Genomic DNA, 25,082 nt, shown 5'->3' on the forward strand with positions numbered 1-25,082 from the left:
AGCGTAAAAAGGATGGGGTGGGGGGGCAGTGCAAATAGTCCGGGTAGCCATGATTAGCTGTTCAGGAGTCTTATGGCTTGGGGGTAGAAGCTGTTGAGAAGTCTTTTGGACCTAGACTTGGCACTCCGGTACCGCTTGCCGTGCGGTAGCAGAGAGAACAGTCTATGACTAGGGTGGCTGGAGTCTTTGACAATTTTGAGGGCCTTCCTCTGACACCGCCTGGTATAGAGGTCCTGGATGGCAGGAAGCTTGGCCCAAGTGATGTACTGGGCCGTACGCACTACCCTCTGTAGTGCCTTGCGGTCGGAGGCCAAGCAGTTGCCATACCAGGCGGTGATGCAACCAGTCAGGATGCTCTCGATGGTGCAGCTGTAGAATTTTTTGAGGATCTGAGGACCCATGCCAAATCTTTTCAGTCTCCTGAGGGGGAATAGGCTTTGTCGTGCCCTCTTCACGACTGTCTTGGTGTGTTTGGACCATGATAGTTCGTTGGTGATGTGGACACCAAGGAACTTGAAGCTCTCAACATGTTCCACTACAGCCCCGTCGATGAAAATGGGGGCGTGCTCAGTCCTCTTTTTTTTCCTGTAGTCCACAATCGTCTCCTTTGTCTTGGTCACGTTGAGGGAGAGGTTGTTGTCCTGGCACCACACGGCCAGGTCTCTGACCTCCTCCCTATAGGCTGTCTATAGATGTCTGGGAAAAATTATAATTACTGTGTAAAAGTATTGTATGGGTGGGGGGTAGAATTGATCTTGGTTATATGCAAACACACACGTCAACTCTGGCTGACTTCTTTATAATACAATACATTACAATACAATACAACTTTGTCCATTAGTTACAGCAAACAACAAAAGTGTGTCGTCTGCTCCGTTCTTAACCCCCCCAAACAGCAGACCTCACACATACAGTTGAGACCAGCACAGGTTCAAGCTGCAGTGCAGAGCCCCTGGATGGAGAGCATGTTGTGGGGTTAAGGGCCTTGCTCAAGGGCCCAACGAAAGGTGAATGTTTTGAGGATGTGAAACCAGCAGCCCTCCAGTGGTCAGATCAATTCCGCCCGTTTTTTCCAGCGCCTAGCCTGGGATTCAAACCGGACACCTTTCTGCCATAGGTCCAACTCCTGCCACAGCTCCAACTCCTTAGCCGCTGGGCGAAAACCTGAGTTAATATTCAGAAATAAGCAAGAGTTAATCTGCCAAAATTGAGACAAAATGTTATGCAGACATCATTATTATGATGTAGAAGAACAACATTCATGTAGTTGTCATCAGCAGCAGCCACATGCCAGACTGAGCAAAACATAGATGGTGTGTTAAAAGTCATGTAATGATTAACTAGACTATTGAATCACCAACACTTATTATACATAATTATTATACAGAAATCATTGTCAAAAGTGGAAGACATATTGATGCATGTAGGTCTATATTATTTATGTATTGATCATATAGAAAAATCAAAACAGTATTTTAACAACTCCAAAGCAATTACATGTGGCGCAGGAACCACTGACTCGGTGCATTTTCCTATTATCAAGACACCTGTTAACCCAGATCTCAAAATATTGTTTAAAAAAAGTAATAATTTTGTTTTACGTAATAATAATGATAATAATAATGCTAACAAATTCATTTTACTAATGTAAGCCACTGTAAAGACTGGTTTAGTTTATTGTGTGGCAGTGCTCATGTCCGCGTTCTGGAACTGTCCGCGTCCTCGTACAGAACTGTCCGCGTCCACGTACGGTTTGGCGCCAAGCATATTGTCCAGTTACGCGCAGAGTGGGCTGAGGTGATCTTGGGGAATAACGACGGAGTTCGTTACAGTGTTGAGACACCGAAGTTTATTGTTCAATTTGCTTTTTGCTTAACGGTCAGGGACAGTATGAGTGTAGCCAGATCCTTTTCACTCGCTATCCTTGTTTCATTTTGTGGTTAACCGGATTCGTCATCATCCTCGAGGGACAGACGAATGACCTGCTAGCTAGCCAAGCTAGTCGGTACAGCTAGCTAAGCTAGCTACTCTACCAGCAGCATCCTAGTTATCCTAGCTACCACTACATCATCACCGGCTGCCTGCATTTCTTGTGGACCGATGGAGCTCCCGGGTTGTTTCTTCCACCTGTTAAATACCGTGGAGGGCTTCTCCCTCTCTCTTGATGGATGCTGGCCTACGCTCCCTCTGTCCGGTTCTCCTCTCTTCACTGTATGGACGGTAACTTTAGTGTTTAACCCCTCTGTGTCCAAGGACTGAACTTTTGAATATTATTTTCGGGTTGCCTCAAGTGACATTTTTTACAATGTTTTTTTCAATGTTTAGTTCATTACATCCGCCATGGAGCCCAGTTTCATAATATTACCGTATGTCCCTAGTTATGACATAATCGCGAAATAACAGCTCCTATTAGATCTATTGAGCTCTGTGGCACCGACTCGCCTTCCGAAAGTGCTGTTCCAAGCTCATTGTTCTGCATCACAATGCCAGCTTCGCCAACAAAGAGACCTACCTGCATTAATCCTGTAAGTTTTCATGTAACTTACTAATAACAAGGTTGCGGCTACTTCACTCACTCACTCACTCACTCACTCACTCACTCACTCACTCACTCACTCACTCACTCACTCACTCACTCACTCACTCACTCACTCACTCACTCACTCACTCACTCACCTGTGTACACGTTGTGGTCACCCATTTTGCTAGCGATGGCTGGCGGATAGCCATCAAACATTAAACAGTTTCTGGTCATTACATTTACATTTACATTTACATTTACGTCATTTAGCAGACGCTCTTATCCAGAGCGACTTACAAATTGGTGCATTCACCTTATAGCCAGTAGGACAACCACTTTACAATATGTTATTTATTTATTTATTTATTTATTTATTTATTTTTTGGGGGGGGGGGGGGGGGGGGGGGGGTGTAGAATGATTACTTTATCCTATCCCAGGTATTCCTTAAAGAGGTGGGGTTTCAAGTGTCTCCGGAAGGTGGTGAGTGACTCCGCTGTCCTGGCGTTGTGAGGGAGCTTGTTCCACCATTGGGGTGCCAGAGCAGCGACAGTTTTGACTGGGCTGAGCGGGAACCGTGCTTCCGCAGAAGTAGGGGGGCCAGCAGGCCGGAGGTGGATGAACGCAATGCCCTCGTTTGGGTGTAGGGACTGATCAGAGCCTGAAGGTACGGAGGTACCGTTCCCCTCACAGCTCCGTAGGCAAGCACCATGGTCTTGTAGCAGATGCGAGCTTCAACTGGAAGCCAGTGGAGTGTGCGGAGGAGCGGGGTGACGTGAGAGAACTTGGGAAGGTTGAACACCAGACGGGCTGCGGCATTCTGGATGAGTTGTAGGGGTTTAATGGCACAGGCAGGGAGCCCAGCCAACAGCGAGTTGCAGTAATCCAGACGGGAGATGACAAGTGCCTGGATTAGGACCTGTGCCGCTTCCTGTGTAAGGCATGGTCGTACTCTCCGATTGTTGTAGAGCATGAACCTACAGGATCGGGTCACCACCTTGATGTTAGCGGAGAACGACAGGGTGTTGTCCAGGGTCACGCCAAGGCTCTTTGCGCTCTGGGAGGAGGACACAACAGAGTTGTCAACTGTGATGGCGAGATCATGGAACGGGCAGTCCTTCCCCGGGAGGAAGAGCAGCTCCGTCTTGCCGAGGTTCAGCTTGAGGTGGTGATCCGTCATCCACACTGATATGTCTGCCAGACATGCAGAGATGCGATTCACCACCTGGTTATCAGAAGGGGGAAAGTAGAAGATTAGTTGTGTGTTGTCTGCGTAGCAATGATAGGAGAGGCCATGTGAGGATATGACAGAGCCAAGTGACTTGGTGTATAGCGAGAATAGGAAAGGGCCTTAACTGAGCCCTGGGGGACACCAGTGGTGAGAGCATGTGGTGATGAGACAGATTCTCGCCACGCCACTTGGTAGGAGCGACCTGTCAGGTAGGACGCAATCCAGGAGTGAGCCGCGCCGGAGATGCCCAACTCGGAGAGGGTGGAGAGGAGGATCTGATGGTTCACAGTATCAATGGCAGCAGACAGGTCTAGAAGGACAAGAGCAGAGGAGAGAGAGTTAGCTTTAGCAGTGCGGAGAGCCTCCGTGACACAGAGAAGAGCAGTCTCAGTTGAATGACCAGTCTTGAAACCTGACTGGTTTGGATCAAGAAGGGGGAGGAGGATTCAGCAGGGAGGAGAAGGTGGCAAAGAGCTTCCTAGGGTTAGAGGCAGATGCTTGGAATTTAGAGTAGTAGAAAGTGGCTTTAGCAGCAGAAACAGAGGAAGAAAATGTAGAGAGGAGGGAGTGAAAAGATGCCAGGTCCGCAGGGAGTCTAGTTTTCCTCCATTTCCGCTTGGCTGCCCGGAGCCTTGTTCTGTGAGCTCGCAACGAGTCGTCAAGCCATGGAACAGGAGGGGAGGACCGAGCCGGCCAGGAGGATAGGGGACATAGAGAGTCAAAGGATGCAGAAAGGGAGGAGAGGAGGGTTGAGGAGGCAGAATCAGGAGATTGGAGGGAGAAGGATTGAGCAGAGGGAAGAGATGATAGGATGGAAGAGGGGAGAGTAGCGGGAGAGAGAGAGCGAAGGTTGCGACGGCGCATTACCATCTGAGTAGAGGCAGAGTGAGTAGTATTGGAGGAGAGCGAGAGAGAAAAGGATACAAAGTAGTGGTCGGAGACATGGAGGGGAGTTGCAGTGAGATTAGTAGAAGAACAGCGTCTAGTAAAGATGAGGTCAAGCGTATTGCCTGCCTTGTGAGTAGGGGGGGACGGTGAGAGGGTGAGGTCAAAAGAGGAGAGGAGTGGAAAGAAGGAGGCAGAGAGAAATGAGTCAAAGGTAGACGTAGGGACGTTAAAGTCCCCCAGAACTGTGAGGGGTGAGCCATCCTCAGGAAAGGAACTTATCAAGGCGTCAAGCTCATTGATGAACTCTGCAAGGGAACCTGGAGGGCGATAAATGATAAGGATGTTAAGCTTGAATGTGCTAGTGACTGTGACAGCATGGAATTCAAATGAGGAGATAGACAGATGGGTCAGGGGAAAAAGAGAGAATGTCAACTTGGGAGAGATGAGGATTCCTGTGCCACCACCCCGCTGACCAGATGCTCTCGGGGTATGCGAGAACACATGGTCAGACGAGGAGAGAGCAGTAGGAGTAGCAGTGTTTTCAGTGGTAATCCATGTTTCCGTCAGCGCCAAGAAGTCGAGGGAATGAAGGGTAGCATAGGCTGAGATGAACTCTGCCTTGTTGGCCGCAGAACGGCAGTTCAAGAGGCTGCCGGAGACCTGGAACTCCACGTGGGTCGTGCGTGCAGGGACCACCAGGTTAGAGAGGCAGCAGCCACGCGGTGTGAGGCGTTTGTATAGCCTGTGCGGAGAGGAGAGAACAGGGATAGACAGATGCATAGTTGACAGGCTACAGAAAATGGCTACAATAATGCAAAGGAGATTGGAATGAAATGAATTAAACATCTGGGAAAGCGAGAGAGCGGGGCCTCCCTTACTTACGTTTCACTGAAACACCCAAATATAACTCTCCCAACTTCCACCTCAGAAACTATAATTGTTGTAAACTACAGCGGTTCAATGTTTTCTAGGAATAGACTAACTTAGTTTATTCAGCTAGCTAACTTGGTACAGTATTCTTCCGTGAAAACCGTACAGGGCACCTAGTCCTATGACGCCATAGCCAACTAGCATGCCAGGCTCCAATAACACGGTTTAGCACCAATACTCGGCCACAACAAACCACCAGTGTGTCAACACGCCAAGCAGATAATTTGTGTCCGTGTCTAATGTTGTGGGTTAGTCCCGACAGCTTGAGAGAGTCCGTCGTCAACTTATTCAGCCAGTTAGTTAGCTAGAATAGTTAGCATACTAGCTAGCCATTGCTTTCTGCCAACGAAAAAAACCTCATCCCACGGCACGAACACACAGAGAGAGCCAAGCTAACGTTAACTAGTCACCCATGTCCCGAATTCCCTTCCGACTCTGGTTATGTAAAAACAAAACACAAATGTAGGTTATAACATACCCCTAGCAGCTACTGTTAGCTAGCCAAGTGCAAAGCTAGCCACTGAATCGACTCAGCCAGTTCGCGTCAGTTCGCTAGGTCGTTCCAGCTATTGTTTAGTAGCTATCCAGGTAGCAACAAGCTAGCTACTTTTCGAGCACAGTAGCTACTTACTACCTAACTTTAACGCTTCAGACAATAAGGTTAGAAAAACTGCTGAATGGTAGGCAGCTAGCTGGCGTAATTACAGGTACTCTTAAGCATGAAACAACTATCCACAGTTGCTAATAGTTACCAGTAGCTACCCGCTAGTCCAGGTAGTGGGTTAGCCAGCCTCGTGCTTCACCGGGCTCAGTCGAATACAATACCTACAATAATTATAACCCACGATAACTACCTACAATACCTAACTACAATCTAAATACATAGTTTAAGCTTTACTCCACACCATATAAGCCATATTACTACCTGCCAGATACATTTCTGGTCATGGTTAACCATATTTGTTTTCAGAAAAATGTGTACAACCTAAAAAAAAACGTATGTCCCTGTCCTCTTTTTCAAGATGTGGCCGATTTAAACAGCCAGAATATATTTTTGAATTAAGAAATAAAAAAATGTGTTGTTTCTAAATGGATGCTGGGTCATTTGATATGCGTCGAAATCTTCGTTCGTAGGCATCGAATTGAGCGAATGCTGCGCAGGTTCACTGAGTTGCGAAACAAATGGATATAATGGGGTGATTGTTGTCTAATAGGGTGGTCTAGCTAATTGATTTGTAGATCTGATGCAGTTGCTACCTCAGATTATGAGCCTAGCAGGTGTCATTAATGAGGTATGTAGTACCCACAGACGTCCACAGGGAGGTGCAAGAGATATATATAAACCCATACTGTTTTTTGCCTTAAAACCCCAAAACCTATCAATCAATCAATTAAATGTATTTATAAAGCCCTTTTTACATCAGCAGATGTCACAATGTGCTATACAGAAACTCTAACCATACGTACAGTGGGGAGAACAAGTATTTGATACACTGCCAATTTTGCAGGTTTTCCTACTTACAAAGCATGTAGAGGTCTGTAATTTTTATCATAGGTACACTTCAACTGTGAGAGACGGAATCTAAAACAAAAATCCAGAAAATCACATTATATGATTTTTAAGTAATTAATTTGCATTTTATTGCATGACATACTAATATTATCTTAGTAAATACAATTATAGTACGAAATAGCATTTTGATTATTTTGTTAATCAAAACCTGTCTAAGCGTTTTGCTGTTTTTTTTTGTCATTAGTTATTTTATGATATTTATTATTGCAAGACAGAACACTTTATAAATAAGACATATTAGTTATATTTTTCAAATGTGGTTTGAACTGGGTGACCTAGTAACCTCTATGTGAAAGTCCAGCAATTGGCGTGGGGCAGGTGGGGCAGGTTTGAGACTGATGTAATGAAATAACAAGAAAAATACACTTTATTTCTCAGCTGCCTCACCAATGTCTGTACGTGAATTCATCACTTTTAATTGTTAAATATTTCCAATAGATGGAAGCATAAGACCACGAAGCATCAGTTATAGGCTGCAAGCAGCAATATGATTGACATAAAATAGCATGCAACCAAAGACTATATGTTCCATGATTTTCTAAAATGGTCACTCTTTACTTTAGTTAGCTACAGTATATATCTCGTATTAGGCCTGTGTTGCTTTTGGAAAAGCAATTAAATAGTGACTATAGCAGGTGTTGAACCCAGGGTAAATAATCACTAGTCAGATGTGCTAACCTCAACCCTAGTATAAATGCACTATTTAAAAATATCATCTTAATATCTAATATTGCGATTAAACAACCTCGGAATAGAAAAGAACAGAGTGCGTCTTCCAGCCCGCCAATAACTTACATCATGCAACCCTCACGGTTACCAAATTTACCTCAACATGCCCCTCGCTTGCGCGAGAAGGCAGAGTGGCTTGCTGCTGGTTGATGAATTTGACAATGGATGTACTAGGAAAATACGTTTTTCTCGACCAGAGGTGACAAAATTTGTTCATTCATCTCAATAAAGTATATCCTTACTAGTAGTAATTACTCAGAATTACAAAATATGACATTTTCTAGTTCATTTTACCACTTACAACCATAAAATAACAATTTATAGCATAACAAACAATGAAACTGACATAAACCAAAAACACAAGACATTTAGTTAACTATATATGTATATATATTTTTTAACGATTTATTTAGATGGGTGACATTATCTGCCAAAGTAATACCACTGTAGATAAAGAAGAGCTCTCAAGTAGGTGAACCAAAACATTCAAAGGCCACTATCTCAAAATTGAGGTTACAAGTTTATCATCTTTCAAAGCAGAATTACTTTCCCATTGTTCCTCAACTGTAGTGTATGATATACCTTTTTCTAGCTGAGTCTCTACTTTTATCCAATGTAAAAAACACAGTTTCAAATGTTGCTACATGAGACCGAATCGAGTCGGTCGGTCACATTTGACTGTGTAAAACCTAGCAGTGCTACTTATTTCTCTGAGAGTGAGGCAGATATATATATTATTACTGTGTAAAACCTAGCAGTACTACTTATTTATCTGAGTGAGGCAGATATATATTATTACTGTGTAAAACCTAGCAGTACTACTTATTTCTCTGAGAGTGAGGCAGATATATAGCATTGTGTAAAAAACATGATTATTTGTCTCTCTGAAATGAAACCATCAAGTGATAGATTTTAAACAAATACATGGCTGTCATTGAACCATCGCATACCATGATTAGCTACTGAAAAAACACACCAATCTCTTTCATAATTTCTTAAAACAATAAAAGCTAATTTAGGAACATTTCTGAAAATTGATATATATCGTTTTGTAATGAAACTCTTCTTATGTTTCCCCATCTGAGCTCAGAGTAGATGAGAGACATAATGTTTGTCTCTGTTGTGTTTAAGCCCAATCAAGCAGGAGAGACCAGCCTCCCCTGTACCCAGCTGTGTGTCCATGAAGAGTGACTGGTCTATTGGTCGTCCTATAAATTTTAGAAAGGGAGCCTTTTCTACTGAACAAAGGTAAGAAGAACTCATGGGTCATGGTCAGTGAGTTAAACAACACTGTCTCTAGTCATTTCTCCTCTCCCATTTTCCCATTTCTTTTTGTTGTTTTCAAAATCCATAGGCTAATAATTTTTTCAATTTTCATAGTCATAAACAACGTTTAAAAATAACCCTTTTTATTGACGACTTGTTGTTTCTAAATGGCTGCTGGGTAATTTGATATTCATCTGAATCTTCGTTCTTAGGCATCAAATTGAGCGAATGCTGCGCAGGTTCACTGAGTTGCAAACCAAATGGATATAATGGGGTGATTGTTGTCTAATCGGGTGGTCTAGCTAATTGATTTGTAGATCTGATGCAGTTGCTACCTCAGATTATGAGCCTAGCAGGTGTCATTAATGAGGTATGAAGTACCCACAGACGGCCACAGGGAGGCGCAAGAGAGATATAAACCCATACTGTTTTTTGCCTTAAAACCCCAAAACCTATCAATCAATCAATCAAATGTATTTATAAAGCCCTTTTTACATCAGCAGATGTCACAAAGTGCTATACAGAAACTCTAACCATACGTACAGTGGGGAGAACAAGTATTTGATACACTGCCAATTTTGCAGGTTTTCCTACTTACAAAGCATGTAGAGGTCTGTAATTTTTATCATAGGTACACTTCAACTGTGAGAGACGGAATCTAAAACAAAAATCCTGAAAATCACATTGTATGATTTTTAAGTAATTAATTTGCATTTTATTGCATGACATACTAATATTATCTCAGTAAATACAATTATAGTACGAAATAGCATTTTGATTATTTTGTCAATCAAAACCTGTCTAAGCGTTTTGCTGTTTTTTTTTGTCATTAGTTATTTTATGATATTTATTATTGCAAGACAGAACACTTGATAAACAAGCCACATTAGTTATATTTTTCAAATGTGGTTTGAACTGGGTGACCTAGTAACCTCTATGTGAAAGTCCAGCAATTGGCGTGGGGCAGGTGGGGCAAGTTTGAGACTGATGTAATGAATTAACAAGAAAAATACACTTTATTTCTCAGCTGCCTCACCAATGTCTGTACGTGAATTCATCACTTTTAATTGTTAAATATTTCCAATAGATGGAAGCATAAGACCACGAAGCATCAGTTATAGGCTGCAAGCAGCAATATGATTGACATAAAATAGCATGCAACCAAAGACTATATGTTCCATGATTTTCTAAAATGGTCACTCTTTACTTTAGTTAGCTACAGTATATATCTCGTATTAGGCCTGTGTTGCTTTTGGAAAAGCAATTAAATAGTGACTATAGCAGGTGTTGAACCCCGGTTAAATAATCACTAGTCAGATGTGCTAACCTCAACCCTAGTAAAAATATCATCTTAATATCTAATATTGCGATTAAACAACCTCGGAATAGAAAAGAACAGAGTGCGTCTTCCAGCCCGCCAATAAATTACATCATGCAACCCTCACAGTTAGCAAATTTACCTCAACATGCCCCTCGCTTGCGCGAGAAGGCAGAGTGGCTTGCTGCTGGTTGATGAATTTGACAATGGATGTACTAGGAAAATACGTTTTTATCGACCAGAGGTGACTAAATTAGTTCATTCATCTGAATAAAGTATATCCTTACTAGTAGTAATTACTCAGAATTACAAAATATGACATTTTCTAGTTCATTTTACCACTTACAACCATAAAATAACAATTTATTGCATAACAAACAATGAAACTGACATAAACCAAAAACACAAGATATTTAGTTAACAATATATATATATATATATATATATATATATATATATATATATATATATATATATATATATATATATTAACGATTTATTTAGATGGGTGACATTATCTGCCAAAGTAATACCACTGTAGATAAAGAAGAGCTCTCCAGTAGGTGAACCAAAACATTCAAAGGCCACTATCTCAAAAGTGAGGTTACAAGTTTATCATCTTTCAAAGCAGAATTACTTTCCCATTGTTCCTCAACTGTAGTGTATGATATACCTTTTTCTAGCTGAGTCTCTACTTTTATCCAATGAAATAAACACAGTTTCAAATGTTGCTACATGAGACCGAATCGAGTCGGTCGGTCACATTTGACTGTGTAAAACCTAGCAGTGCTACTTAATTCTCTGAGAGTGAGGCAGCTTATATATTATTACTGTGTAAAACCTAGCAGTACTACTTATTTCTCTGAGAGTGAGGCAGATATATAGCATTGTGCAAAAAACATGATTATTTGTCTCTCTGAAATGAAACCATCAAGTGATAGATTTTAAACAAATACATGGCTGTCATTGAACCATCGCATACCATGATTAGCTACTGAAAAAACACACCAATCTCTTTCATAATTTCTTAAAACAATAAAAGCTAATTTAGGAACATTTCTGAAAATTGATATATATCGTTTTGTAATGAAACTCTTCTTATGTTTCCCCATCTGAGCTCAGAGTAGAAGAGAGACGTAATGTTTGTCTCTGTTGTGTTGAAGCCCAATCAAGCAGGACAGACGAGCCTCCCCTGTACCCAGCTGTGTGTCCACGAAGAGTGACGGGTCTATGGGTCGTCCTATAACGTTTAGAAAGGGAGCCTTTTCTACTGAACAAAGGTAAGAAGAACTCATGGGTCATGGTCAGTGAGTTAAACAACACTGTCTCTAGTCATTTCTCCTCTCCCATTTTCCCATTTATTTTTGTTGTTTTCATAATCCATAGGCTAATCCTTTTTTCCATTTTCATAGTCCTAAACAACATTTAAAAATAACAATTTTTATTGACGACTTGTTGTTTCTAAATGGCTGCTGGGTAATTTTATATGAATCGGAATCTTCGTTCTTAAGCATCAAATTGAGCGAATGCTGCGCAGGTTCACTGAGTTGCAAACCAAATGGATATAATGGGGTGATTGTTGTCTAATCGGGTGGTCTAGCTAATTGATTTGTAGATCTGATGCAGTTGCTACCTCAGATTATGAGCCTAGCAGGTGTCATTAATGAGGTATGTAGTACCCACAGACGGCCACAGGGAGGCGCAAGAGATATATAAACCCATACTGTTTTTTGCCTTAAAACCCCAAAACCTATCAATCAATCAATCAATCAATCAATCAAATGTATTTATAAAGCCCTTTTTACATCAGCAGATGTCACAAAGTGCTATACAGAAACTCTAACAATACGTACAGTGGGGAGAACAAGTATTTGATACACTGCCAATTTTGCAGGTTTTCCTACTTACAAAGCATGTAGAGGTCTGTAATTTTTATCATAGGTACACTTCAACTGTGAGAGACGGAATCTAAAACAAAAATCCAGAAAATCACATTGTATGATTTTTAAGTAATTAATTTGCATTTTATTGCATGACATACTAATATTATCTTAGTAAATACAATTATAGTACGAAATAGCATTTTGATTATTTTGTTAATCAAAACCTGTCTAAGCGTTTTGCTGTTTTTTTTTGTCATTAGTTATTTTATGATATTTATTATTGCAAGACAGAACACTTGATAAACAAGCCACATTAGTTATATTTTTCAAATGTGGTTTGAACTGGGTGACCTAGTAACCTCTATGTGAAAGTCCAGCAATTGGCGTGGGGCAGGTGGGGCAAGTTTGAGACTGATGTAATGAATTAACAAGAAAAATACACTTTATTTCTCAGCTGCCTCACCAATGTCTGTACGTGAATTCTTCACTTTTAATTGTTAAATATTTCTAATAGATGGCAGCATAAGACCACGAAGCATCAGTTATAGGCTGCAAGCAGCAATATGATTGACATACAATAGCATGCAACCAAAGACTATATGTCCCATGATTTTCTAAAATGGTCACTCATTACTTTAGTTAGCTATGTATCTCGTATTAGGCCTGTGTTGCTTTTGGAAAAGCAATTAAATAGTGACTATAGCAGGTGTTGAACCCCGGGTAAATAATCACTAGTCAGATGTGCTAACCTCAACCCTAGTATAAATGCACTATTTAAAAATATCATCTTAATATCTAATATTGCGATTAAACAACCTCGGAATAGAAAAGAACAGAGTGCGTCTTCCAGCCCGCCAATAAATTACATCATGCAACCCTCACGGTTAGCAAATTTACCTCAGCATGCCCCTCGCTTGCGCGAGAAGGCAGAGTGGCTTGCTGCTGGTTGATGAATTTGACAATGGATGTACTAGGAAAATACGCTTTTCTCGACCAGAGGTGACTAAATTAGTTCATTCATCTGAATAAAGTATATCCTTACTAGTAGTAATTACTCAGAATTACAAAATATGAAATTTTCTAGTTCATTTTACCACTTACAACCATAAAATAACAATTTATAGCATAACAAACAATGAAACTGGCATAAACCAAAAACACAAGATATTTAGTTAACAATATATATATATATATATATATATATATATATTTTTTTTAACGATTTATTTAGATGGGTGACATTATCTGCCAAAGTAATACCACTGTAAATAAAGAAGAGCTCTCCAGTAGGTGAACCAAAACATTCAAAGGCCACTATCTCAAAAGTGAGGTTACACGTTTATCATCTTTCAAAGCAGAATGACTTTCCCATTGTTCCTCAACTGTAGTGTATGATATACCTTTTTCTAGCTGAGTCTCTACTTTTATCCAATGTAAAAAACACAGTTTCAAATGTTGCTACATGAGACCGAATCGAGTCGGTCCGTCACATTTGACTGTGTAAAACCTAGCAGTGCTACTTAATTCTCTGAGAGTGAGGCAGCTATATATTATTACTGTGTAAAACCTAGCAGTACTACTTATTTCTCTGAGAGTGAGGCAGATATATAGCATTGTGCAAAAAACATGATTATTTGTCTCTCTGAAATGAAACCATCAAGTGATAGATTTTAAACAAATACATGGCTGTCATTGAACCATTGCATACCATGATTAGATACTGAAAAAACTCACCAATCTCTTTCATAATTTCTTAAAACAATAAAAGCTAATTTAGGAACATTTAAGAAAATTGATATATAGCGTTTTGTAATGAAACTCTTCTTATGTTTCCCCATCTGAGCTCAGAGTAGATGAGAGACGTAATGTTTGTCTCTGTTGTGTTGAAGCCCAATCAAGCAGGACAGACTAGCCTCCCCTGTACCCAGCTGTGTGTCCATGAAGAGTGACCGGTCTATGGGTCGTCCTATAAAGTTTAGAAAGGGAGCCTTTTCTACTGAACAAAGGTAAGAAGAACTCATGGGTCATGGTCAGTGAGATAAACAACACTGTCTCTAGTCATTTCTCCTCTCCCATTTTCCCATTTATTTTTGTTGTTTTCATAATCCATAGGCTAATCCTTTTTTCCATTTTCATAGTCCTAAACAACATTTAAAAATAACAATTTTTATTGACGACTTGTTGTTTCTAAATGGCTGCTGGGTAATTTTATATGAATCGGAATCTTCGTTCATAAGCATCAAATTGAGCGAATGCTGCGCAGGTTCACTGAGTTGCAAACCAAATGGATATAATGGGGTGATTGTTGTCTAATCGGGTGGTCTAGCTAATTGATTTGTAGATCTGATGCAGTTGCTACCTCAGATTATGAGCCTAGCAGGTGTCATTAATGAGGTATGTAGTACCCACAGACGGCCACAGGGAGGCGCAAGAGATATATAAACCCATACTGTTTTTTGCCTTAAAACCCCAAAACCTATCAATCAATCAATCAATCAATCAATCAAATGTATTTATAAAGCCCTTTTTACATCAGCAGATGTCACAAAGTGCTATACAGAAACTCTAACAATACGTACAGTGGGGAGAACAAGTATTTGATACACTGCCAATTTTGCAGGTTTTCCTACTTACAAAGCATGTAGAGGTCTGTAATTTTTATCATAGGTACACTTCAACTGTGAGAGATGGAATCTAAAACAAAAATCCAGAAAATCACATTGTATGATTTTTAAGTAATTAATTTGCATTTTATTGCATGACATACTAATATTATCTTAGTAAATACAATTATAGTACGAAATAGCATTTTGATTATTTTGTTAATCAAAACCTGTCTAAGCGTTTTGCTGTTTTTTTTTGTCATTAGTTATTTTATGATATTTATTATTGCAAGACAGAACACTTGATAAACAAGCCACATTAGTTATATTTTTCAAATGTGGTTTGAACTGGGTGACCTAGTAACCTCTATGTGAAAGTCCAGCAATTGGCGTGGGGCAGGTGGGGCAAGTTTGAGACTGATGTAATGAATTAACAAGAAAAATACACTTTATTTCTCAGCTGCCTCACCAATGTCTGTACGTGAATTCTTCACTTTTAATTGTTAAATATTTCTAATAGATGGCAGCATAAGACCACGAAGCATCAGTTATAGGCTGCAAGCAGCAATATGATTGACATACAATAGCATGCAACCAAAGACTATATGTCCCATGATTTTCTAAAATGGTCACTCATTACTTTAGTTAGCTATGTATCTCGTATTAGGCCTGTGTTGCTTTTGGAAAAGCAATTAAATAGTGACTATAGCAGGTGTTGAACCCCGGGTAAATAATCACTAGTCAGATGTGCTAACCTCAACCCTAGTATAAATGCACTATTTAAAAATATCATCTTAATATCTAATATTGCGATTAAACAACCTCGGAATAGAAAAGAACAGAGTGCGTCTTCCAGCCCGCCAATAAATTACATCATGCAACCCTCACGGTTAGCAAATTTACCTCAGCATGCCCCTCGCTTGCGCGAGAAGGCAGAGTGGCTTGCTGCTGGTTGATGAATTTGACAATGGATGTACTAGGAAAATACGTTTTTCTCGACCAGAGGTGACTAAATTAGTTCATTCATCTGAATAAAGTATATCCTTACTAGTAGTAATTACTCAGAATTACAAAATATGAAATGTTCTAGTTCATTTTACCACTTACAACCATAAAATAACAATTTATAGCATAACAAACAATGAAACTGGCATAAACCAAAAACAGAAGATATTTAGTTAACAATATATATATATATATATATATATATATTTTTTTTTTTAACGATTTATTTAGATGGGTGACATTATCTGCCAAAGTAATACCACTGTAAATAAAGAAGAGCTCTCCAGTAGGTGAACCAAAACATTCAAAGGCCACTATCTCAAAAGTGAGGTTACAAGTTTATCATCTTTCAAAGCAGAATTACTTTCCCATTGTTCCTCAACTGTAGTGTATGATATACCTTTTTCTAGCTGAGTCTCTACTTTTATCCAATGTAAAAAACACAGTTTCAAATGTTGCTACATGAGACCGAATCGAGTCGGTCCGTCACATTTGACTGTGTAAAACCTAGCAGTGCTACTTAATTCTCTGAGAGTGAGGCAGCTATATATTATTACTGTGTAAAACCTAGCAGTACTACTTATTTCTCTGAGAGTGAGGCAGATATATAGCATTGTGCAAAAAACATGATTATTTGTCTCTCTGAAATGAAACCATCAAGTGATAGATTTTAAACAAATACATGGCTGTCATTGAACCATCGCATACCATGATTAGATACTGAAAAAACTCACCAATCTCTTTCATAATTTCTTAAAACAATAAAAGCTAATTTAGGAACATTTAAGAAAATTGATATATAGCGTTTTGTAATGAAACTCTTCTTATGTTTCCCCATCTGAGCTCAGAGTAGATGAGAGACGTAATGTTTGTCTCTGTTGTGTTGAAGCCCAATCAAGCAGGACAGACTAGCCTCCCCTGTACCCAGCTGTGTGTCCATGAAGAGTGACCGGTCTATGGGTCGTCCTATAAAGTTTAGAAAGGGAGCCTTTTCTACTGAACAAAGGTAAGAAGAACTCATGGGTCATGGTCAGTGAGATAAACAACACTGTCTCTAGTCATTTCTCCTCTCCCATTTTCCCATTTATTTTTGTTGTTTTCATAATCCATAGGCTAATCCTTTTTTCCATGTTCATAGTCCTAAACAACATTTTAAAATAACATTTTTTATTGACGACTTGTTGTTTCTAAATGGCTGCTGGGTAATTTGATATGCATCGGAATCTTCGTTCTTAGGCATCAAATTGAGCGAATGCTGCGCAGGTTCACTGAGTTGCAAACCAAATGGATATAATGGGGTGATTGTTGTCTAATCGGGTGGTCTAGCTAATTGATTTGTAGATCTGATGCAGTTGCTTCCTCAGATTATGAGCCTAGCAGGTGTCATTAATGAGGTATGTAGTACCCACATACGGCCACAAGGAGGAGCAAGAGTGCCATAAACCCATAATGTTTTTTGCCATATAAACCCTAAACCTAACAATCAATCAAATGTATTTATAAAGCCCTTTTTACACCGGCAGATGTCACAAAGTGCTATACAAAAATTCTTACCCTACTTATAACCTATTTTAGCCTTAACCCTAACCCCTAATTCTAGGGTAGGGTAGCCTAGAACACTTTTAGAAACTATTTTAGTAATAATATTATCTTAGTAAATACAGTTAAAGTATTAAATAGCGTTTTGATTATTTTGTTGTTATTTTATTATATATTTATATATATATTATTGCAAGGCAGAACACTTGATAAACATTCGTTTTATTTTTCAAATGTGGTTTGTACTGGGTGTCCTAGTAACCTCTATGTGAAAGTCCAGCAATTGGCGTGGGACAGGTTTGAGACTGATCTAAGGAATTAACAAGAAAAATACACTTTATTCTCAGCTGCCTCACCAATGTCTGTACGTGAATTAATAACTTTGAATTGCTAAATATTTCCAATAGATGGCAGCATAAGACCATGAAGCATCAGTTACAGGCTACAAGCAGCAATATGATTGACATAAAATAGGATGCAACCAAAGACTATATGTCCCATGATTTTCTAAAATGGTCACTCATTACTTTAGTTAGCTATATATCTCGTATTAGGCCTGTGTTGCTTTTGGAAGAGCAACAAAATAGTGACTAGTCAGATGTGCCTACATGCATTATAAAAAATAATCTAAACAAACAAAACAAATAAATAAACAACCTCGGAATAGATAAGACAAGAGTGCGTCTTCCAGCCCGCCAATAAATTACATCATGCAACCCTCCCGGTTAGCAAATGTACCTCAACATGCCCCTCGCTTGTGCTAGAAGGCAGAGTGCTCGCTGCTGGTTGATGAATCTGAAATTGAATGTACTAGGAAAATATGTTTTTCTCGACCAGAGTTAACTAAATTAATGTTCAGGCTTATTGATAATTGTTATTGTAATTAAGTATAATTTCAAAACATGAGCATAAAAAGAGGTAATAATAAACATGAATCATCATTATATTACTTCACATTAATCTGTGAAATGCTTTTTCAGTCGTTCCTCTTGCGTTAGCAGTGCTTCATATGCGTTCCCAGAAGCCATTTTTTACATCAGCAGTTGTCACAAAGTGCTTGTATAGAAACCCAGTCTAAAACCCCAAAGAGCAAGCAATGCAGATTTAGAAGCACGGTGGTTAGGAAAAATTCAATAGAAAGGCAGGAACCTAGGAAGAGGAACCAGGCTCTGAGGGGAGGCCAGTCCTCTTCTGGCTGTGCTGGGAGGAGATTATAAGAGGATATGGCCGTTAAGTTCAGATCGTTCTTCAAGATTTTAAAATGTTCATAGATGACTAGCAGGGTCAAATAATAATCACTGTGGTTATAGAGGTTGCAACAGGTCAGCACCTCAGGAGTAAATGTCAGTTGGCTGTTCATAGCCGAGCATTCAGAGCTCGAGACAGCAGGTGTTGTAGAGAGAGAGAAGGAGAGGGAGAGAGAGAGAGAGAGAGAGAGGGGGTCGAAACAGAAGGTTCGGGACAAGATCGCACGTCTGGTGAACAGGTCAGAGTTCCAGATCCGCAGGCAGACCAGTAGAAACTGGATCAGCAGCATGACAAGGTATCACGTCCGGTGGAGCATGTATCGATACTGATAGGATCGAAAGAAGGGGAGCGCTGCTCTCGGATCAGTTTTGTCCATTCAAATCTTTCCATAACATTATAATTATTTCACAATACTGACCACGGATCAGCTTCTAGAAAGATATTACTACCTACGGCTGCAAATATTGAGGTAGTTTATTCTAATGCTTACACAATAAAAATGCACTAAATCAAAGATTTGGCACATCATTGGGCACATGTTAGGCTACACATCATGAAATATATTGAGACAAATTACAGACAGTAGCCTACAAGTAGCAAAATAGAACTCAAAATATTGAACATGGAATATACAGTGAGGGAAAAAAGTATTTGATCCCCTGCTGATTTTGTATGTTTGCCCACTGACAAAGAAATGATCAGTCTATAATTTTAATGGTAGGTTTATTTTAACAGAGAGACAGAATAAAAACAAACAAATCCAGAAACACGCATGTCAAAAATGTTATAAAATGATTTGCATTTCAATGAGGGAAATAAATACTTGACCACCTCTCAATCAGAAAGATTTCTGGCTCCCAGGTGTCTTTTATACCGGTAACGAGCTGAGATTAGGAGCACACTCTTAAAGGGAGTGCTCCTAATCTCAGCTTGTTACCAGTATAAAAGACACCTGTCCACAGAAGCAATCAATCAATCAGATTCCAAACTCTCCACCATGGGCAAGACCAAAGAGCTCTCCAAGGATGTCAGGGACAAGATTGTAGACCTACACAAGGCTGGAATGGGATACAAGACCATCACCAAGCAGCTTGGTGAGAAGGTGACAACAGTTGGTGCGATTATTCGCAAATGGAAGAAACACAAAAGAACTGTCAATCTCCCTCGGCCTGGGGCTCCATGCAAGATCTCACCTCGTGGAGTTGCAATGATCATGAGAACGGTGAGGAATCAGCCCAGAACTACACGGGAGGTTCTTGTCAATGATCTCAAGGCAGCTGGGACCATAGTCACCAAGAAAACAATTGGTAACAGACTACGCCGTGAAGGACTGAAATCCTGCAGCGCCCACAAGGTCCCCCTGCTCAAGAAAGCACATATACAGGCCCGTCTGAAGTCTGCCAATGAACATCTGAATGATTCAGAGGAGAACTGGGTGAAAGTGTTATGCTCAGATGAGACCAAAATGGAGCTTTTTGGCATCAACTCAACTCGCCGTGTGGAAGAGGAATGCTGCCTATGACCCCAAGAACACCATCCCCAATGTCAAACATGGAGGTGGAAACATTATGCTTTGGGGGTGTTTTTCTGCTAAGGGGACAGGACAACTTCACCGCATCAGAGGGATGATGGACGGGGCCATGTACCGTCAAATCTTGGGTGAGAACCTCCTTCCCTCAGCCAGGGCATTGAAAATGGGTCGTGGATGGGTATTCCAGCATGACAATGACACAAAACACACGGCCAAGGAGTGAGTCAAGAAGAAGCACATTAAGGTCCTGGAGTGGCCTAGCCAGTGTCCAGACCTTAATCCCATAGAAAATCTGTGGAGGGAGCTGAATGTTCAAGTTGCCAAACGTCAGGCTCGAAACCTTAATGACTTGGAGAAGAACTGCAAAGAGGAGTGGGACAAAATCCCTTCTGAGATTTTTGCAAACCTGGTGGCCAACTACAAGAAACGTCTGACCTCTGTGATTGCCAACAAGGGTTTTTCCACCAAGTACCAAGTCAAGTTTTGCAGAGGGGTCAAATACTTATTTCCCTCATTAAAATGCAAATCAATTGATAACATTTTTGACATGCCTTTTTCTGGAGTTTTTTGTTGTTATTCTGTCTCTCACTGTTCAAATAAACCTACCATTAAAATTATAGACTGGTCCTCTGTAGCTCAGCTGGTAGAGCTGGTAGAGCACGACGCTTGTAACGCCAAGGTAGTGGGTTCGATCCCCGGGACCACCCATACACAAAACAAAAATGTATGCACGCATGACTGTAAGTCGCTTTGGATAAAAGCGTCTGCTAAATGGCATATTATTATTTTATTATTATGTCTTTGTCAGTGGGCAAACGTACAAAAATACTTTTTTCCCTCAGTGTATAGAGTTTTGAAATGAAACTCTTCCTCTGTTTCCCCATCTGAGCTCAAAGTAGATGAGAGATGTAATGTTTGTCTCTGTTGTGTTGAAGTCCAATCAAGCAGGAGAGACCAGCCTCCCCTGTACCCAGCTGTGTGTCCATGAAGAGTGACTGGTCTATGATTCAACCTATATGGTTTAGAGAGGGAGACTTTTCTACTGAACAAAGGTAAGAAAAACTCATGGGTCATGGTCAGTGAGTTAAACAACACTGTCCCTAGTCATTTCTCCTCTCCCATTTTCCCATTTATTTTGGTTGTGTGTGCCTGTCAGTGAGTTTGTGTGCATTCCTTCATGTTTTGTCCCCAGAAACCAACAGGAGAGATCAGAGTCAGAGATTCTCAGTGGTCAGACTTCCCAGAGTCATCAAACAGACCTGGCCTCCATATTCAGTGTATGTGGTCTGTTATTTACATTTGTTTTTGTTTACCTCAAGTAAAGTTGATCTGTCAGTCATTCATTAATGTGTTAATGAGAAAGCATTTAGTCTCTTGCTTAACTGATTTACTTGATTTATTTCAGTTGCTTGAAGAGAATATTATGACATTTGTGAAGAACCAGCTGAAGATGTTCAAGAGGATTCTTAGTCCAGAACTCCCAGAAGGCTTTGAGAGTCAGAAGCAGTATAAGGAAGTGGTGGATGCTGAAGATGAGAAGCAGGAGAGCACTGCCAGAGAGGGGGCTCTGAAGATCACACTGCACGTCCTGAGGAAAATGAACCAGAAGGAGCTTGCTGACACACTGGAGAAAAGTAAGAGCTGTCTGCCTCATGTTGAATGCTGTTTTATAACAAACATTTAAAAGCTGTAGCTAAAGTACAGCTAAAGTAGCTGTGTAACTCAATGATATTGTAGCAGCCTTAACACAACACCTAGTGACCTCATCAAGTAGCAGCAGGGATGTGTTGTGTTGATTAATTTAGACAGAGAGAAGAGGAGAGACAGAAAGAGACAGAGAGAGAGAGAGAGAGAGAGAGAGAGAGAGAGAGAGAGAGAGAGAGAGAGAGAGAGATCGACAACATTAATGATACCATCAGTAATACCAATAATGATATAAATCAGTCACACCAGTGTGTAATGCATTATGAAAACATTTACAGATTTATACAGACAGTTAAGAGAATAAATTATAATTTAAACGTTATAACACAGTAATACAATCCTGTAGGCATTAAAACTGATGTAATATTAATATCCTCTGTGTTATTTCTTCATTCAGATGAGCTTGCTGTGATTTGCCAACGTGAACTCAAATATAATCTAAAGAAGAAGTTTCAATGTGTATTTGAGGGGATCGCTAAACAAGGAAACCCAACACTTCTCAATAAGATCTACACAGAGCTCTACCTCACAGAGGGTGGAAAAGGAGAGGTCAATAATGAACATGAGCTGAAACAGATTGAGACAACAATCAGGAAACAAGCAAGACCAGAGACTGCAATCAAATGTAACGACATCTTCAAACCTTTAGCTGGACAAGACAAACGTATCAGAACTGTGCTGACAAAGGGAGTCGCTGGCATTGGAAAAACAGTCTCTGTGCAGAAGTTCATTCTGGACTGGGCTGAAGGAACAGCAAATCAGGATGTTCAATTTGTATTTTCATTCCCTTTTCGGGAGCTGAATTTGATGAAAGGGGAAAAACACACTTTGATTGAACTTCTCAATAGCTTCTCAGTGGAAACCAAAGAATCAAGAATCTCCAACTACGATAAGTACAAAGTTCTGTTCATCTTTGATGGTCTGGATGAGTGCCGACTGCCCCTAGACTTCCAGAAGAACAAGATCTGTTGTGACGTCACAAAGTCAACCTCAGTGGATGTTCTGCTGACAAATCTCATCAAGGGAAATCTGCTTCCCTCTGCTCTCCTCTGGATAACTACCCGACCTGCAGCAGCCAATAAGATCCCTTTCAGGTGTGTTGACCAGGTGACAGAGGTACGAGGGTTCAATGACCCACAGAAGGAGGAGTATTTCAGGAAGAGATTCAGTGATGAGGACCTGGCCAGCAGAATCATCTCACACATAAAGACATCAAGGAGCCTCCACATAATGTGCCACATTCCAGTCTTCTGTTGGATTTCTGCAATAGTCCTTGAACACATGCTGAAACATAAGAGAGAAGAGATGCCAAAGACTCTGACTGAGATGTACTCACACCTTGTGATGTTTCATACCAAACAGAAGAATGAAAAGTATCTTGGGAAAGAAGAGACAGGTCCACACTGGAATAAAGAGAGCATTCTGTCACTGGGAAAACTGGCTTTTCAACAGCTTGTGAAGGACAATCTGATTTTCTATGAAGAAGACCTGAAAGAGGCTGGCATTGATGTCAATGAAGCCTCAGTGTACTCAGGATTGTGCACACAGCTCTTTAAAGAGGAATGTGGGCTCTACCAGGACAAGGTGTACTGCTTCGTGCATCTGAGCATTCAGGAGTTTCTGGCTGCTGTATATGTGTTCCTCTCATTCATCAACAACAATGAGAATCTAATGGATGAACCTCAATTAACGTCCAGCAACTTTTTGGCGCTGTTCAGAGAAAAGCCTGAAGTTGCTGTCTACAAGAGTGCTGTGGATAAAGCCTTACAAAGTGAGACGGGACACCTGGACCTTTTCCTCCGCTTCCTTCTGGGCCTCTCACTGGAGTCCAATCAGAAGCACTTACGAGGTCTACTGACAAAGACAAGAAGCAGCTCACAGAGCCATAAAGAAACAGTCAAGTACATCAAGAAGAAGATCAGGGAGAATCCCTCTCCAGAGAGGTGCATCAATCTGTTCCACTGTCTGAATGAACTGAATGACCATTCTCTAGTGGAGGAGATCCAAAGCTACCTGAGCTCAGGAAGTCTCTCAGAAGAAGAACTGTCACCTGCACAGTGGTCAGCTCTGGTCTTTGTGTTGCTGACTTCAGAAAAAGAGCTGGATGTGTTTGAACTGAAGAAATACTCGAGATCAGAGGAAGGTCTTCTGAGGCTGCTGCCAGTGGTCAAAGCCTCCAGAGCTGCTCTGTGAGTACATAAAATGACATTTAAGTACTAATCATCAGGAAGAAATATTCAGTTTAGAGAAAAATATGTATTATAATATGTATATAATATATATTGAAAAACATATTGAATCAATGCATTGATATTCACATTAGTATAACAATATGATCATACAATTCTAGGAGACGGAATATGAATCTATATGTTGTTTGAGAGAATAAACCAAATGCATCTGCCATTGTCCTTCTACACTACTGGTGTTAAATTAACAGTGTGTTTGTGAAATCATGATGATCTCTCTGTCAGGCTGTCTGGCTGTGGAGTCACAGAGGAAGGCTGTGCTTCTCTGGTCTCAGCTCTGAAGTCAAACCCCTCACACCTGAGAGAGCTGGATCTGAGTAACAATGACCTGAAGGATTCAGGAGTGAAGCTGCTCTCTGCTGGACTGGGGAATCCCCACTGTAAACTGGAGACTCTGAGGTCAGTATTCCTGTAGTTGGTCAACAAGTGAGAACTGTTCACCAGATCCACATGTGTTTACCAGGCACAAATAGTCCACACCATATGTGTTTGGACAGTGAAGCTTACAGTTTTACATTTGGTGCTATGCTCCAGCAATTTGGATTTGAGATAGGTATGAAAATACCCTCAAATAAAAGGTGACATTATATACTGTCACCTCATATAAAACATTTGATCTCAAATCCAAAATGCTGGAGTACAGAGACACATTTAAAATGTTAGCTTCACTGTCAAACTTGATAAGGTGTGGACTGTATACTCAATATAATCTAAATCTGATACCTCACTGTCTGTCTTTTGACTGATACTGCTTTTTAAACTGCTCTGGTCAGTCTACTCAAATATTCGCACTATACATTTTTCTATCTACACGCAATATTATGATAATTTCTAGTAATGATACTTTCATTCATTTATGAATAGAT

At 40.3% G+C, this 25,082-nt stretch overlaps 1 protein-coding gene across 1 annotated transcript in view; it reads left to right on the plus strand.

Moving 5' to 3' along the window:
- Nucleotides 1-24,631, plus strand: part of LOC311140476 (NLR family CARD domain-containing protein 3-like) — a gene marked incomplete at its 3' end in the record, with an annotated part of 90,627 nt that extends 65,996 nt beyond the window's left edge. Inside the window, exons 2-6 of the mRNA XM_084175552.1 lie at nt 21,199-21,315; nt 21,456-21,540; nt 21,669-21,897; nt 22,365-24,156; nt 24,442-24,631. Coding sequence (XP_084031678.1) covers nt 21,199-21,315; nt 21,456-21,540; nt 21,669-21,897; nt 22,365-24,156; nt 24,442-24,631 — 2,413 coding nt within the window. The remainder of the gene's footprint in view (nt 1-21,198; nt 21,316-21,455; nt 21,541-21,668; nt 21,898-22,364; nt 24,157-24,441) is intronic.
- Between the last annotated feature and the right edge of the window lie 451 nt (nt 24,632-25,082).

This window comes from Coregonus lavaretus (genome assembly GCF_964263955.1).
Source record: "Coregonus lavaretus genome assembly, chromosome: 2".
NCBI lineage: Eukaryota > Metazoa > Chordata > Actinopteri > Salmoniformes > Salmonidae > Coregonus > Coregonus lavaretus.